This window comes from Ornithorhynchus anatinus, chromosome 2 (assembly GCF_004115215.2).
Source record: "Ornithorhynchus anatinus isolate Pmale09 chromosome 2, mOrnAna1.pri.v4, whole genome shotgun sequence".
NCBI classification, from domain to species: domain Eukaryota; kingdom Metazoa; phylum Chordata; class Mammalia; order Monotremata; family Ornithorhynchidae; genus Ornithorhynchus; species Ornithorhynchus anatinus.
This window is the reverse complement of record NC_041729.1, coordinates 27,869,497-27,886,414: the sequence shown is the minus strand read 5'-3', so window position 1 is coordinate 27,886,414 and position 16,918 is coordinate 27,869,497. Positions and strand designations below refer to the sequence as shown.

Here is a 16,918-nt window from a genome sequence, read left to right as displayed (position 1 = left end):
CGGGTGGACAACTTAGGTCTGGAGTTTTCAACTGGTTTCCTTTAGGCTCAAACCCACAGATGAAGTGCCCCCGACTCATCCACATCCCTTCTCCCCACCTCTCCTTCCTCAGAAACCCAGAGGATTACTTCATTCTGGGAAGTGCTCACCACCAAGGGGCTGGAGCTGCGGGAGTAACAACAGAGTCTGCTTCTACTAGAGAAGCAGCAAGGCCTAATGGAAAAGACCCAAGTCTGGGAGTCAGAGGACTGGGTTCTATTCCCAGCTATGCCATTTGCCTGCTGTGTGACCTGGGCAAGTCACTTCAATTCTCTGGGCCTCAGTTACCGCATCTGTAAAATGGGAATTAAGACTAGGAGCCCATGTGGGACATGGACTGTGTCCATCCTGATTAGCTTGTATCTACCCCAGCACTTAGAGCAGTGCTTGACACATAATAAATCCTTACTGAAATACCATAATTACTATTAGTGTATTACTCTTGCTAGCTCTCCAGAGTTCAGACTTCTGGGACTGTGAAGTTTTTGTTTTTGTGTTGTTGTTGCTGGTGGGAGTTTTTTGGTGTTTGTTAAGTGCATATTATTTGCCAGGCACTGTACTAAGCACGGGAGTAAATACAAGCTAATCAGGTTGGCCACAGTTCATGTCCCACTTAGGGCTCCCAATCCTAATCCCCATTTTAGAGATGAGGTAACGGAGGCCCAGAGAAGGGAGGTGACCTAGCCAAGGTCACACAGCAGACAAGTGGCAGAGAAGGAATTAGAACCCTAGTCCTTCTGACTCCCAGGCCCATCCACTAGGCTAGGCTGCTTCTCAACTGCCATGGTCTCTCCTATTAGAGGAGCAGCGTGGCGCAGTGGAAAGAGCACGGGCTTTGGAGTCAGGGCTCATGAGTTCAAATCCCAGCTCTGCCACTTGTCAGCTGTGTGACTGTGGGCAAGTCACTTAACTTCTCTGTGCCTCAGTTCCCTCATCTGTAAAATGGGGATTAAGACTGTGAGCCCCACGTGGGACAACCTGATTCCCCTGTGTTTACCCCAGCGCTTAGAACAGTGCTCTGCACATAGTAAGCGCTTAACAAATACCAACATTATTATTATTATTCCTACCAAAGGTATGAGCCTTATGGAGTTTCCAGGAGTAGAGACAGCATGAGCAGTGTGACTTCTCGCCTCCGCTGGCAGCTACCGTTTGGTCTGATCCAGCGTTCCCCAGGTCTCCGCATGTTGTCAGGGAGCCCAGCAGACATAATGAGTAAGAATTGTTTTCCCCGTTGCCATAATGTCCTATGATACCTAGAAGTAAACCCAGAGACACTTGCATCTTGGTAAACACCTCTGACTCGGACTTATTCATCAGTAATCTATATAGCAATGCACACACTCACCAGAGCAGTCTTAACCCAAAGGAGATTTTCTGGGGTATTTGCTTTTAAAACAGTGAAATCTGTGGTTCAGCTCCCGTGTAATCACACCTGGAGGCCAAGGGGACCAACTAGTCCAAGCTTCTGAAGTCCCCGTTATCCCTCCATTTCTGTGATTCATTTCTTAAATCCGGACTCAGTCTAGGGATGTGTTTAGGATGACTAAGGATCCAGTCGGTGCAAATAGAGCTCTTCCTGCTAATAACTGCAGAGGAGGAGAATCTGGGGGAAGGGGAATATCAAAAACTCTTCCGAAGGCTGTCATGTCCAATTTGGCGTTAAAAGCCAATTCTCTCCCAAACCTCTATCCATCTACCCATGTACAATAGCTAATGGCTCTGTCATCATAACACCTATGGGTAGAGATAGCAAAAGTATATTCTCTCTATCTGTGATTCATTTCATCTTTGTGACTCAAAGGTTTGCATGTTTTCTCGCTAAAAAAAATATTTCTATGCCATTAAGCAATGACCCCTCACTCCCCCCTCCCCCCCTCACTTCTTACGTTCATTTGTTTCGATACATGTCCTTCAGGTTTAAAGATGACACTACTGGCAGTAAAACCCCAATGGTGTTTACCGCAGAAATCAGTGTCGCACTTAACGGTGTGAAGAGGGATGAAGGAACTCAGCAGCTAGACTCCACAGCTAAAGACAAGCAGCCTTAACCCCGGCCAGTCTCGCAATGCCTGCCACTGATCGGAGGAGAAAATAAGAGATGGGGGTAGTGCAGTGTAAACCCATCACTACTTCTGGAAAAACAATTTGAAGCGTTGCCAAGGAAAACAGAAATCTGGGAAAGCAACCAGCTCCCTGTCCACAATGGAAAACCTAGGATGTTGGGTTTACCAGGTGTGGGCTGGTGTATAATGTCACTTTTCAGATGACTTGGCAGTCCCCAAGAAGCAGTTCGGAATCATCTGGGCTCCTCGTCAGTGGACATGGACTTTAAGGCTATCCCAAGCACAAGCTTAATGAAAAACAAAGTAACAGATGGGACTGAGGTCTTAGAAATTAGAAGTCACAGATAATCTAAGCCACCAGAGCAATCGAAGTTATGATATTACTTTAAGGTAGAATGGGAGGGTTTAATCCCCAAACCAATTGATGTTTATACCCACAATAAAACACAATTTAGCAGACGAAGAGGATGTCTAGGTCACGGTAGAGTAAAATGCCTTTTCCTCGCTGTGCTGCAAGCTGAGCCCAAGTTGCTGACTACTTGAAATAGCCAGATGATGACAAACCAAAATGCTAAGCTGCACCTGGTGAAGTATAAACATGGTAAAATTATGCTTCAGTCTGAAGCATCATGCCATGTCAGAAGATGGGCATTACTCTGTAAGCACAGTGTTAAACCAATAAGCATTTTAATCTACCAACCGATTGTATTTATTGAGCACTTACTATGTAGGCGTGCAGATCAATCAATCAGATTTATTGAGCACTTAAGTCTGTGCAGAGCACTGCACTAATTACTTGAGGGAGTACCACAATATAACAAACACATTCCCTGCCCTCAACAACCCTACAGTCTAGAGGGGGAGAAGATATGCTTTGATCAGGGTAGGCCCCTCACACAGACTGCTGGAAACTGCCAGAAACAGCATCATTTCTGATAAGCAGCATGGCCTCGTGGATAGAGCACAGGCCCGGGAGTCAGAAGGACCTGGGTTCTAATCCTGACTCTGCCATTTGTTAGCTGAGTGACCTTGGGCAAATCACTTCATTTCTCTGTACCTCAGGGACCTCATCTGTATTATTATTATACTCGTTAAGCATTTACTACGTGTCGAGCACTGTGCTAAGCGCTGGGGTAGATATAAGGCAATCAGGTTGTCCCACGTGGGGCTCACAGTCTCGATCCCCATTGTACAGATGGGGGAACTGAGGTTTAGAGATGTTAAGTGACTTGCCTGTGGTCACACAGCAGACAAGTGGCAGAGCTGGGATTAGAACCCAGGCCTCTGATTCCCAAGCCTGTGCTCTGGCAACTAGGCCATGCTGCTTCCCTTAAATGGCGAATAGGACTATGAGTCCCATGTGGGATATGGACTGTGCTAGCCTGATTAGCTGGTATCTACCTTTGACCGGTCAAACCTTAGGCAGGCTAATAAGCTTAGCTCACTAACACCGCTGCTCCCGAGTGACATCCCGGTGACACTGGGTCAGACTCTGTTCTGAATGCCTGGGGTAAAGTCAGCATTTAACAAATACCATGAAAAGAATAAAAAGTTCTGGAATCAGTAAACTGCTCAATCCTCAGGAAACCCTCCCAGAGACAAAGCTGTTTTACATAAAATGTCACACGTGCCCAGGATGACATCTGCAGGAGCATATCAATCCCCACGAAGGAACTGGACAAAGAGGTGGGACTCCAGAGCCTCGAAGGGGAGGAGTCAGGCCAAGCCACAAACAACACAACACAAGCAGACCACAAGTACAACAGTGCTGAGAAGGGAAATGACTTTGTAACGGGAGTCCACCCGGAGGGTTAAGTTTCAGCCGGGTGAACACACAAGGAAGGACCTCTGGATGGCCTAGTGGGGATCTGCCCAAGGAAATAAAACAGTATTTCAGGGGTTTGGGTCTAAGATTATGAATAAATCCAAGATCAGGGACAATGTGTTTATTCCCGGATCAGGTTTAAGACTGTCGTACAATTACTGTTGCTCTTTGAGATCTTGATACCAAATCAAGGAAAATCAATACTAGTTAACCATTTAGAATAATAACTGTGGCTTTTGTTAAGCACTTACCAGGGCCAAGCACTCTTCTAAGTGCTAGAGTAGATTCAGGGTAATCACATTCATTCATTCATTCATTCAATAGTATTTAGAGCGCTTCCTATGTGCAGAGCACTGTACTAAGCGCTTGGAATGAACAAGTCGGCAACAGATAGAGACGGTCCCTGCCGTTTGACGGGCTTACGGTCTAATCGGGGGAGACGGACATACAAGAACGATGGCAATAAATAGAGTCAAGGGGAAGAACATCTCGTAAAAACAATGGCAACTAAATAGAATCAATGCGATGTACATTTCATTAACAAAATAAATAGGGTAATGAAAATATATACAGTTGAGCGGACGAGTACAGTGCTGAGGGGATGGGAAGGTAGAGGGGGAGGAGCGGAGGGAGATGGGGGGAAAAGAGGGTTAAGCTGCGGAGAGGTGAAGGGGGGGCGGTAGAGGGAGTAGAGGGAGAAGGGGAGCTCAGTCTGGGAAGGCCTCTTGGAGGAGGTGAGTTTTAAGTAGGGTTTTGAAGAGGGGAAGAGAATTCGTTTGGCGGAGGTGAGGAGGGAGGGCGTTCCAGGACCGCGGGAGGACGTGGCCCGGGGGTCGACGGCGGGATAGGCGAGACTGAGGGACGGTGAGGAGGTGGGCGGCAGAGGAGCGGAGCGTGCGGGGTGGGCGGTACAAAGAGAGAAGGGAGGAGAGGTAGGAAGGGGCGAGGTGATGTACAGCCTCGAAGCCTAGAGTGAGGAGTTTTTGTTTGGAGTGGAGGTTGATAGGCAACCACTGGAGGTGTTTAAGAAGGGGAGTGACATGCCCAGAGCGTTTCTGCAGGAAGATGAGCCGGGCAGCGGAGTGAAGAATAGACTGGAGCGGGGCAAGAGAAGAGGAAGGGAGATCGGAGAGAGGCTGACACAGTAGTCTAGCCGGGATATAATGAGAGCCCGTAGCAGTAAGGTAGCCGTTTGAGTGGAGAGGAAAGGGCGGATCTTGGCGATATTATGAAGGTGAAACCGGCAGGTCTCGGTAACGGATAGGATGCGTGGGGTGAACGAGAGAGACGAGTCGAGGATGACACCGAGATCGCGGGCCCGAGAGACGGGAAGGATGGTCGTGCCATCCTCGGTGATAGGGAAGTCTGGGAGAGGACCGGGCTTGGGAGGGAAGATGAGCTCAGTCTCGCTCATGTTGAGTTCTAGGTGGCGGGCCGACATCCAGGTGGAGACATCCCGGAGGCGGGAGGAGATGCGAGCCCGAAGGGAGGGGGAGAGGACGGGGCGGAGATGTAGATCTGCGTGTCATCTGCGTAGAGATGGTAGTCGAAGCCGTGAGAGCGAATGAGTTCACCGAGGGAGTGAGTGTAAATGGAGAACAGAAGAGGGCCGAGAACTGACCCTTGAGGAACTCCAACAGTTAAAGGATGGGAGGGGGAGGAGGCGCCTGCGAAGGAGACCGAGAATGACCGTCCAGAGAGATAAGAATATCATACCCTAAGAGAACGCCTGAATAATCTGTATATGGTGAACCTGCTAATACACTGACACTTTCTATCACAGGGAGGGGACTGGGCATTTGGTTACCCCCAATATCATTAGCTGAACCCCAAATGTTTTCCTTGACTTTGGGGGAGGATTAAATTTAAAAGCCATAGGATGGTGGCCATCACCTACTGGGCCATTTCCAGGGCACGCTAACCTGAACTCTGAGAGTCGCCCAGCAATGGCTGTAGGAAGTTATTTACAAATAGGATCTCAGTTCTTACAGTCAACGGTCCATTCTCAAAGCGAGATGGCACATCGTGAATGGGCGCCAGAGAAGACTTCATACAAGTAAGAGGAAACTAACATAAACTTAGTCCTGATAATAATTTTCAGTCTAGTCAATGCCTGTGCACTGGTATTTCTTTGAGCCTCACATCTACCCAGAGGAAAGGTCATCCCAACATTCGTCATGGATGGGGTATCATTTTAATTTAGTCATTTAGTCATAGATTCCTTTTCCATTCCTTTCAAGCATGTCCACGGGTCCCCTTCCCTAAAAAAATAACCTCCCTTGACCCCAAGGCTCCTTCCAGTTATTGCCCCATCTCCCTCCTAGTCTCCAAACTCCTGGAGCGAGGTGTCTATTCTCACTGAATCCACCTCTCCCTTTAACCCCCTGCAATCTGGCTTCCGCTCCGCTCCCTTCTACGAAAACAGCCTTTTTAAAGGTCCTCAATGACATCCTTAGCCAAATAGAATGGCCGTATATCCTCATCCTCCTCGACCTCTTAACTGCTTCCTACTCTGTGAGCCACACCCTTCTCCTGGAAACATTATATAACCAGGGCTTTGCTGACATTTTACTCTCTTGGTTCTACTGCTGTCTCTCCGGTGGCTCATTTTCAGCCTATTCTCAGGTTCTCTCTCTGCCTCCCATTCCCTAACTGTGGGAGTCCCCCAAGGCTCAGTTCTGGATCCCCTTCTATTCTCTGTGTACACCCACTCCCTTGGAGAACTCATTCGTTCCCATGGCTTCAACTCCCATCTCTACACAGAATATTCTCAAATCCATCCCTGAGCTGCCGGTGACCTGACCTCTCTCCTTCTCTGCAGTCTCACATTGTCTCTTGCCTCTAGGACACGTCTACTTGGATGTCCCGCCGACACCTCAAACTTAAAACATTTCCAAAACAGAACCCCTCACCTTCCTACTCAAACCCTGTCCTCTCCATGACTTTCTATCACTGTAGAAAGTCCCACCACCCTCCCAGTCTCGCAAGCTTGTATTCTTGGCATTATCATCAACTATTTTTCCCATTCAACCCACACATTCAATCTGTCACCAAATCCTGTTGGTTCTACCTTCACAACATTGTTAAAATTGTTAAAATCTACCCTTTCCTCTCCATCCAAACTGCTACCGTGCTGATCCAAAGCACTCATTTCCAACTTGACTACTGCATCAGTCTCTTTGCTCACTTCCCAGCATCCTGTCTCTCTTTTCTCTAGTCCAGACCATTTTTCTGAAAAACCAGTCAGTCCATATCTCCTCACTCCTCCAACCTCCACATTAAACAAAACTCTTCGCCACTGGGTTTAAGGCACTCAGTTCTCTCCTTCTCCTAACCTCACTGATTCCTTTTTTATGGTGTTAAGTGCTTACTATGTGCCAGGCACTGTACTAAACTAATCAGGTTTGACGCAGTATATGTCCCTCATGGGGCTCTCAGTCTTAATCCCCAGTTCCCAGCTGAGGAAACTGAGGCATAGAGAAGCACAGAGGCATAGAGAAGTTAAGTGACTTCTTACTTAGCAGCACTAGGTGCCAAGCACTCTTCTAAGTGCAGGAGAAGACACAAGGTAGACAAGTGACAGAACTGGGATTAGAACTCAGTTCCTCTAGACTATAAACTCCTTTAACTACTAAGCTCATTGTGGGCAGGGAATGTGTCTGTTTACTCTTACATTGTACTCTCCCAAGTGCTTAGTACAGTGCTCTGCAAACAGTAAGTTCTCAATAAATACGACTGAATGAATTCCTTCTGACTACCAAGCCTGTGCTCTACCCATTAGGCACACTGCTTCTCCAGTGTGGCCTTGTGAATGAATTTCTTACAACCCAACCTGCACATTCTGATCTTCTAACACCAACCTACCCTCTATACCTCGATCTCATCCATCCCACCACCAACCCATTGCCCACGTCCTCCTTCAGGCCTGAAACGCCCTCCCCCTTTAAACCTGACAAGCCACCACTCTCCCCACCTTCAAAACTCTCCTAAAATCACATTTCCTCCCAGACACCTTCCCAGACTAAGCCCTTTATCTCTCGATTCCCAACTTCCCTCTGTGTCGGCTCTGAACATGATTTGTGTACCCCTCTTAAGCATTTTGATACTCAGCCCAGCCCCATAATACTTATGTAAATATGCCTATACTATAATTCATTCAATAGTATTTATTGAGCGCTTACTATGTGCAGAGCACTATACTAAGCACTTGGAATGAACAAGTCGGCAACAGATAGAGACAGTCCCTGCCGTTTGACGGGCTTACAGTCTAATCGGGGGAGACGGACAGACAAGGACAATGGCAATAAATAGAGTCAAGGGGAAGAACATCTCGTAAAAACAATGGCAACTAAATAGAATCAAGGCGATGTACATTTCATTAACAAAATAAATAGGGTAATGAAAATATATACAGTTGAGCGGACGAGTACAGTGCTCCCTATTCCTAATCTACATTAATGGCTCTCACCCCCTGTAGAGTATAAGCTCCTTTAGGGTAAAGATATTAAATCTACCAACTCTGTTGAATTGTACTTTCCCAAGCACTTAGGAATAGATAGCCTACACAAGAACTAAGTGTTCCTTAGTTAGTGGAACTAACTAAGAAAATGAGTAGTGCTACGTATGTTTAAATCTTGTTCTGGGATATACATCAATAAAATACTGAGTTTGGAGGGTTCCATGAACTGTTCTGGTCGGCAACACCACATAACCTCTGAAGATGGGGTGTTACTTTATCACCGTATGAGTTTTCGAGCAGCTGATGTATACTGCTCTCAAGAGGCAGTGGAGGGGCAGAGTTGTTCTTCCGCTCATGGGGCGAAGGCACTAAGAGGAAGGATTCACTAGTAATCATAGCTGTCACTGCCCCTGGCTAAACTCCCTTTGCCAGACTGGAGCTGTACATAATAAATTGGAAAGTGTCAAATGACCCAGGTAGGATAAACCACTGCCAAAGTGAAGTCTGATTTTACCACCCTGGCAGACAACTAAAATTCTGAGCAAGTCAAAGGGGTGCAATTCCAGAGAAGTCTTCTGCTAGACTCAGGTTTCTGACATTAGGGCCTTCATACGCTAAGAAGCAAGTTTTGGGTTTTTTTATGGCAATTTGCTAAGCAGGCACTGTTTGGCAGGCGCTGTTCTAAGTGGTGGGGTAGATACAAAGTAATCAGGTTGGACTCAGTCTATTTCCCATATGGGGCTCACAGTCTTAAACCCCATGTTACAGATGAGGGAACTGGGACACAGAGGAGTTAAGTGACTTTCCCAGAGTCACAGAGCTGACAAATGGCAGAGTCAGGATTAGAACCCAGGTCCTTCTGACTCCCAGACCCGTGTTCTATCCACTACGCCATCCTGCTTCTATAAGACTGACAGCATTCCTCCACCCAGAGCATTCATAAGGAATAAGAGAGATGAGGATTCTGGTCAGGGTTCGACTGCGAGCTGTACAAGAGTCCCTGGTTAACATGGCTGAGAGAGGGAAAATATTTCCCCAAAGAGAACGATGGCAAACAACCAATGCTTTAATCCAAAATTCAACTGAAAAGAATGCAAGAAGAGATTCCACTAGAAAGGACAAACTCAGAAATAAATCACAACACAAAAAGCTAAAAGACCAGCCCCTTGTGACTTGATTACCCCTAACCACAAGGATTGTGTAGACGACAAAAGAGCAATTGTACACGAACACTTTGGCTTGGAAAAAGTAGAAAAAGGAAAACTTTAAACCTCCTGAAGTAAGTCACCAGCCTTTTTTTTCTCTGGCCTATTTTCCTACAGATACTGATTAAGTAAAGAGGAAAAACTGACTACATGCCCTTAGGGTGGGTTAGGAACAAAATTCCACGAGCTACCTTCTTTCCACTAAGGCAGAGGAAAAAAGAGTACGCAGAAGACTGTAGGTTTACATAATCCCAAATAAAGGCTTAGTTCTACCAGTCACAGTGAAGGCAAATTTCTCCAAGAAAGCCCCGGTGGCTGCTGGAAAATATAAGCATTCAGCTTCTTTACCTACTGGGAGATGTAGACTCTCCTTTCCTTTCCTACCTTGACTGTATACATGTCTCCTTTCCTTTCCGATCCTTGGCCAGTCTCCCCAAGGATTTCCTGCAAAACAACACCCACAAAGGGGCGCCTAGTCAGGTAAGAGAAGCCCTGGTACATCCATTCTTGGACCTTCTCCTACCCACAGGAATTCCACTGAGTCTTGGTCAGTTCAATTATCCAGCCCGGGAGATTGGGTCTCTTTAAAGCAGTCAGTCATTTTGCCCACCCCCGCAACCTCACCTCGCTACTTTCAACCCAATCCACACACTTTGTTCCTCTGATGTTAACCTTCTCACCGAACCTCGATCTCCTCTATCTTGCCGCCGTCCTCTCACCCACGTCCGGGCCCTGGACACCCTCCCACTTCATAGCCGACAATGACTCCCCCTGCTTCAAAGCCCTACTGAAGGCACATCTCTTCCAAGAAGCCTTCCCTGACTAAGCCCTCCTTTCCTCTTCTCCCACTCCCTTCTGTGTCACCCTACCTTGCTCCCTTTATTCATCCTCCCACCCAGTCCCAGAACACTTTTGTAAATATCGGTTATTTATTTATATTAATGTTCGTCTCCCCCTCTAGACTGTAAGCTCGTTGTGGGAAGGGAATGTGTTTGTCATATTGTACTCTCCCAAGTGCTTAGTACAGTGCTCTGCACACGGTAAGTGATCAATAAATACGACTGACTAACTAAGAGGAATCCAGGAGTCTGGAGAATCTGGGAATCCCAGGGCCACTAAAACCAATGCAGAGCAGAGATGGCCCTGAAATTGACTCAGCGTCCAGTGTGAGTTCTCCTGATTGGGGCTGGTGGAGGGCGGGGATAGTGCCTCGAGGCCATCCCAAGTTACATCCAAACCTCCGAGCCTGGGCCGGAACTGACCTAGCACCCAGAGTTGGGTCAGCATTCCTCTCCTGGCTATTCGCCCAGAATCATCAATGCCACAGAAGATAAAACAGTGTATACAGTCAACCGGTGATGAATTCCAATCAGTGACACTGTCAAAGACCTGACTCACCCACCTGCCGGGAGAAGGTAGGGGAAGGAAAGAGGGCTGGGGGGATGGAAAGTAGGAGTTATATGCTGTAGAAGAAAAGGAAGCAAGTAGTCAGAGCTGAATCATGCTTTGTGGCACTCCTCCTCTCCACGATGGCAGTGGAGATGAGTGGATCGATCATCCATTATCTGTCTATCCTCAGATAGCTAGAGCCTCAGAAAAAGCACCTAACACTCAGCAGCACTTACCTAAAGGGGGATGGTACCTGTTCGGCACAGTGTGGGCTGACCTAGAATTTTACTTGTGTTCATATAAAAATATCATGTGCATTCTCCTGAAGAAGGAGGATAGGATATAAGCTGTGGAGGGTCAGGGACTTTTTAATTTACTCCCAAATTGCCTAGCACAGCTCCATCTGCCCCAGGCAGAAGCTAACAGAGAGGTAAACACTCTTACTGTTCAACATTTTCAGAAATAGAATTCCTCACCAGAGTTAGATTCCCAGGTCACAGGCCCACCAGAGGGTTGGCCATACTCCACCTTCCTTCCCCCCACACCACCTGCCAACCCCAGAGTCACCTGGAACATTCTAGAATTGGCTCCTCTACCAATAGTAGGGAAATTCAAGCTCCCCTTGGGGTGGGGTTAAGCTCTCCTGAGGGAAGGAAGACAGTTGGGGATTCCTGTTGGCTATGAAGTGTGACCTATCAGCTTCTCCTGAGATCAAGCTTCAAGCTTACCTGGGTCAGAATGGAAGCTACAGCAAGTAAATGTGGCCATCGCCTTAATTTAGGTGTTTTCTTAGACTAAACCCTATTTTAGAGTTCTCCCCAAGCAGACCTCTCAGGCTAGCACATGGTATGTCTTCTGTTAAGCCTTAACTTGGCCCTGCCAGTCAGGAGCCTCAGCTCCTTGAAATATTACCTTACAAACCTTGCTTTTAGCTTTCCCTGTTGTGATCTTTTACAGTGTGTGGTACTAATTAAATCCCATCTTTGATCTTATTTTGTTTGGAAATCAGTTTCAGCTGAAGCTGCTGGGGCCTACATCGACCTACCGACTGGATCCTGGGGAGAGTTTCTAATTCCATATCTTCCCTCAGAAGTCCTAAATACAGAATGGTTAGGCTTGATCCTCATTCACAGTTGCATAGCAAAGCAGCCCAATTACAATCGCTCAAGAAAAAAGTCTCAATGGAAGGTAGTAACGGGTAATTTCATTCATGGATTTTGAATGATTTCATCATCATTGCTTATTTATTGAGTACTTACTGTGTGCTTGGAAGAGTACAGTTTAAGGGAGTTGATAGACATGTTCCCTGACTAAAACGAGCTTAGAGTTTAACGTTCAACCTTTCTCCTACTGCTGCAGCAAAGCTAAGGCTCCTTCGATGGGAGGAACGGTTAACAATAACTTATTTCATGGAATCATACAAGTTAGAAATGGAAACTCCCTCACTGTCATCTGTTCTATTTCCTAGGGCACATTACACTAGAATGCAAATGTCCACGGTTTTCCCACTTACATTTTAAATATCCTGAGCTCGCCAGAGCTTCCCTAGGGAGACTATGATACAATCTACTGAGTAAATTTTGCTGCCCTTATCTGCTCTACTTTTGAAGAGCGGGGAGAAGAAACAACAGACGAGAAATTGCAAAGTGGATAAACAGCGAAAAAAGAAAAGCACCCCTTTTCTGGGGTAGAGGGCAATGAAATTAAGGATGGGAAAGCCATATTTCCTGTGAGAAAAGGCTGTCAGTAAAATCAGTAAAAGAGGTATAGTCTCCAAGTAACAGAGGTGATTTTTGAAATTCCACTTAAGCCCCATAAAATTAGCAGAGATGAAGGAACAGTCCTTTGCATGGTTCTCAAGAGGTCTCCTTCTTCTTCAACTCGGTAGATCTGTCTAGAACCAATATATATTAAACAGGGTCAACTTCATTTCCCATGATCTTTTCTTCGTTTTACCTATGTTATTTTCTCCTTAAAACTATCACTTTGGGGGTTACAGTTTATTTCCTTCTGGCACTTTCCTCTGGAAGAAATGGATTTTTCCTGCCACGGTTTCAAATCTCTCTTCCGAAGGAGTCACTGTGTCCTGCATTACATCACTTTTGCCAAGAAACTCCTCTGGGGCTATTTCTCCCATATAAAATGTGGCCCCTCCTGAAAAGGGATTATCCTTTAGTGGGTCGAAGGTGCCCACACAGGGAATGTATTTGCCGGGGAGCCAGGCTTTGTTCTTCTCGATAATTGGCTTATTTTCCTGGCATTTTAAGTAGGGAGAATCTCCCCTAGATTTTTAAGCAGGGATGAAGTGGGGCCAAAGAGAAGGCCCTGCTCAGGATGGGTCGGGCAAACCGGAAGCTCTCTGGTCTCAGAGTCAGTCAGTCGGTCAGTTGTACTTATTGAGCGCTTACTGTGTGCAGAGCACTGTACTAAGCACTTGGGAGAGTACAATATAACAATAAACAGACACATTCCCTGCCCACAATGAGTTTACAGTCTAGAGGGGGAGACAGCAATCAGAAAGTATCAGACCACAAATGATGGGAAATACGCTGGTCCCCAAGGAGGATTAAATTTCAAGGAGGAGAACTACTGAGAATTTTAAGGTTCTGTCTAAACTGTAACAGAAGGCCAGGATTTATTACTATAAATAAATAAGTTATGGATATGTACATAAGTGCTGTGGGACTGGGAGGGGATGCATAACGACCAAGTCAGGATGACACAGGAGGGAGTGGGAGAAGAGGAAAGGAGGACTTAGTCGAGGAAGGCCTCTTGGAGGAGACATGCCTTCAGTAAGGCTTGGATGACGGGGAGAATCATTGCCTGTCGGATATGAGGAGGGCGGGCGTTCCAGGCCAGAGGCAGGATGAGGGCGAGATATCGGTAGTAAGATAGATGAGATCGAGATACAGTGAGAAGGTTAGTGTTAGAGGAGCAAAGTGTGAAGGCTGGGTTGTAGTAGGAGAGTAGTCAGGTGAGGTAGGAGGGGGCAGGGTGATTAAATGTTTTAAAGCCAATGGTGATGAGTGGTCCACAGAAGCAGCAGGGGTTATTATCCCAGCGCTGTTGTTTTCATAAGGAATGACCTGGAGCAGCTAACTTGTTTCACTTTTCTCCTCTTTAAACAGTGCTGATTAAACAGGCCGACCTCACAGGGCAAGGACAAGTAGATTAACTAATAAATGAAGAAAGACTCAACTAGATCTCTGTTCAGAATTCTTAATCTTATACAGGGCTGTTGGCAGACTTACCTGTTTGAGAGTAACCTAATTTTGTTTTCCTCTTTTTTCTCTAAGCCATCATATGGTTTCATTAAATATGCGACTGTCCTAGCTGGAGACAGAACATTGGATGGATGGACAGTGGGTCTGGCCCAGGAATGGCATCGATTCATTTCTTTAATGCTCTAGCAGGTGTTTCACGGGGCCAGAAGTAAAATGTCGAATTCCCAAATCAAAAGTACAACATAGAGGGTAGATGCAGTGAGAATCTGTGGCTGTGGGCTACCTGAATTTCAGGTTAGGTGGGAAAACTGAGTGCAGCAATCAGAAAGTATCAGGCCACAAATGATGGGAAGTAATTTTTTTAGTATGCTGGTCCCCCAGAAGGATTAAATTTCAAGGAAGAGAACTACTGAGAATTTTAAGGTTCTGTCTAAATTGTAACAGAAGGCCAGGATTTGGGGAAAATGAATCGGCAAACTGACTATTCAAGTGAGTAATTGAGGTAGGTTTGGGTGCTGCAATTCAGCAGTGCAAAGGAAAACCTGTTAATCGTATGATTTATGTGGATTTAATATGCCGATTGATCTTTAGGGGTGCTCCCTCCACTTCTCTCCTATCTTCTTCATTGGCCGGGTGATGAACGTAACAAATGAGTGACAGTCACTGGCCTCCTCTAATAAAAGAATTCAGAAAGCAAACTACTGGGTTCTGAAGATGTTGAAATAAAAACCTATTACCAAACCAGTATGAGAAAGACAGAAACATTATGCTTATTAATGAATGAGAAGGGAAATAGCTTGGTCTAGTGGATAGAGCCCAGGCCAGAGAGTCCTGGTTCTATTCCCGGATCCACCGCTTGTCTGCTGCATGACCTTGGGCAAGTCAATCGATGGTATTTATTGAGCACTTACTGTATGCAGAACACTGTACTAAACGCTTGGGAGAGTATAATGCAACAGAGTTGGGAGACTTGTTCCCTGCCCACACTGAGCTTGCAGTCTAGAGAGGGAGACAGTCATTAATAAATAAATTACAGATGTGAACATAAGTGCTGCGGTGCTGAAGAAGGGGTTGAATAAAGGGTGCAAATCTAAGTGCAAGGGCAGTGCAGATGCGAGTGGGAAAAGAGAAAATGAGGTCTTAGTTGGGGAAGGCCTCTTGAAGAGATGTGCCTTCAATAAGGCTTTAAAGGTGGGGAGAGTGATTGTTGGATATGAAGAGGGAGGGCATTCCAGGCCAGAGGCAGGACATGACCCAGAGGTCGGCAGAGAGTCACTTCACTTCTCTTTGCCTCAGTTCCCTCATCTGTAAAATGGCAATTAAGACTATGTGCCTGATGTGGAACAGGACCTTTGTCCTACTTGATTAGCTTATATCTACCCCATCGCTCAGTACAGTGCCTGGCACATATTTAATAACATTCCAAAAAAAAACCACCCAGCACCTCATGGAAGTCAGTGATTTTTTTGTCTCAGGACGCTTGGCTGTCAAAAACGTGGACACTAACTAGGTGATACCTAGTCAACTCTAGAGCAAGTTTAGGCCACCCCACAACAACGTCCTGCAGCTCCAGCTCATCTTCTACCCCACTTATCAGTTTACCCCCCCAGCTCCCACTTTTCCCCTCATCGGGCTACTGAAACAATGATAGTTGGGAAGATGTAGAGGGTTCCCAGAGCCTCAGTGAGAAATTGCCTTCTCCAGATATCTCCAGGGAGAAATCCTACAGGAAAGTCAATCTGATACTGAGAACCCCAGGAAGATCACTGGTTAGTCGTAAACAGAGGGAAAAAAATAGTGTTTGTTTAGTGCCAAGCACTGTACTAAGCAGTCAGTCAATCGAATTTCTGAAGCACTTAACGTGTACAGAGCACTGTACTAAGCACTTGGGAGAGTACAATATAACAATATAAGAGGCAGGATATAACAACACATTGAGAAGCAGCATGGCTTAGTGGCTAGAGCACGGGCCTAAGAGTCAGAAGGACTTGGGTTCTAATCCCAGCTCTACCACATGTTCCATGAGACCTTGAGCAAGTCACTTAACTTCTCTATGCCTCACCTCATCTGTAAAATGGGGATTAAGAGTGTAAACCCCATGTGGGACAGGGACTGTCTCCAACCTGATTAACTTGTATCTACCCCAGGGCTTAGAACAGAGCTTGGCACAGAGTAGGAGCTTAGCAAGTATTATTATTATTATTGCTATTACTATTATTATTCCCTGCCCACAACGAACTTAAGCACTGGGGTAGATAACTACAAGATAATCAGACTGGAAACAGTACCCGTCCCTCGTGGGGCTCACAATCTAAGCTGAAGAGAAAACAGATATTTAATCCCCGTTTTCTAAATGAGGAAGCTGAGGCCCAGAGAAGTTGTGCCTTGTCCAAGGTCACTCAGCGGGCAAGTGGCAGAGCCGGGATTAGAAACCAGGTCCTCTGACCCCCAGGCCTGGGCTTTTTCTGCTTCCCCAAGTAGAGGAGTGAAGAGCGGGGACTTTATCCTCAGTAAATGGCATCAGCAGCTGAACATTCAGTATCCAGCCCGACCTGGCTTTGTCATCTAACAACATTATTTACTACCGAGTCTGCTAAACAGTAATTTCTTAAAGTAAATAACCATTTGGTAAGTGCAATTACACATGCAGGGATGCCAGAATATGCCTCCTGTCTCAGCACAGCCAAGGGCTGCAGCCTGTTACTGGCTGA

General features: G+C 46.2%; 1 protein-coding gene across 6 annotated transcripts in view; it reads right to left on the bottom strand.

Moving 5' to 3' along the window:
• Window positions 1-16,918, bottom strand: part of GSG1L (GSG1 like) — a 249,653-nt gene that overhangs the window by 84,644 nt on the left and 148,091 nt on the right. For 4 of the 6 annotated variants that reach the window (XM_029057523.2, XM_029057531.2, XM_029057530.2 and 1 more), the window contains exon 4: window positions 1,110-1,295. The exons of the other annotated variants lie outside the window; for them this stretch is intronic. In XM_029057523.2, coding sequence (XP_028913356.1) covers window positions 1,110-1,295 — 186 coding nt within the window. The remainder of the gene's footprint in view (window positions 1-1,109; window positions 1,296-16,918) is intronic. 6 annotated transcript variants of the gene reach the window in all.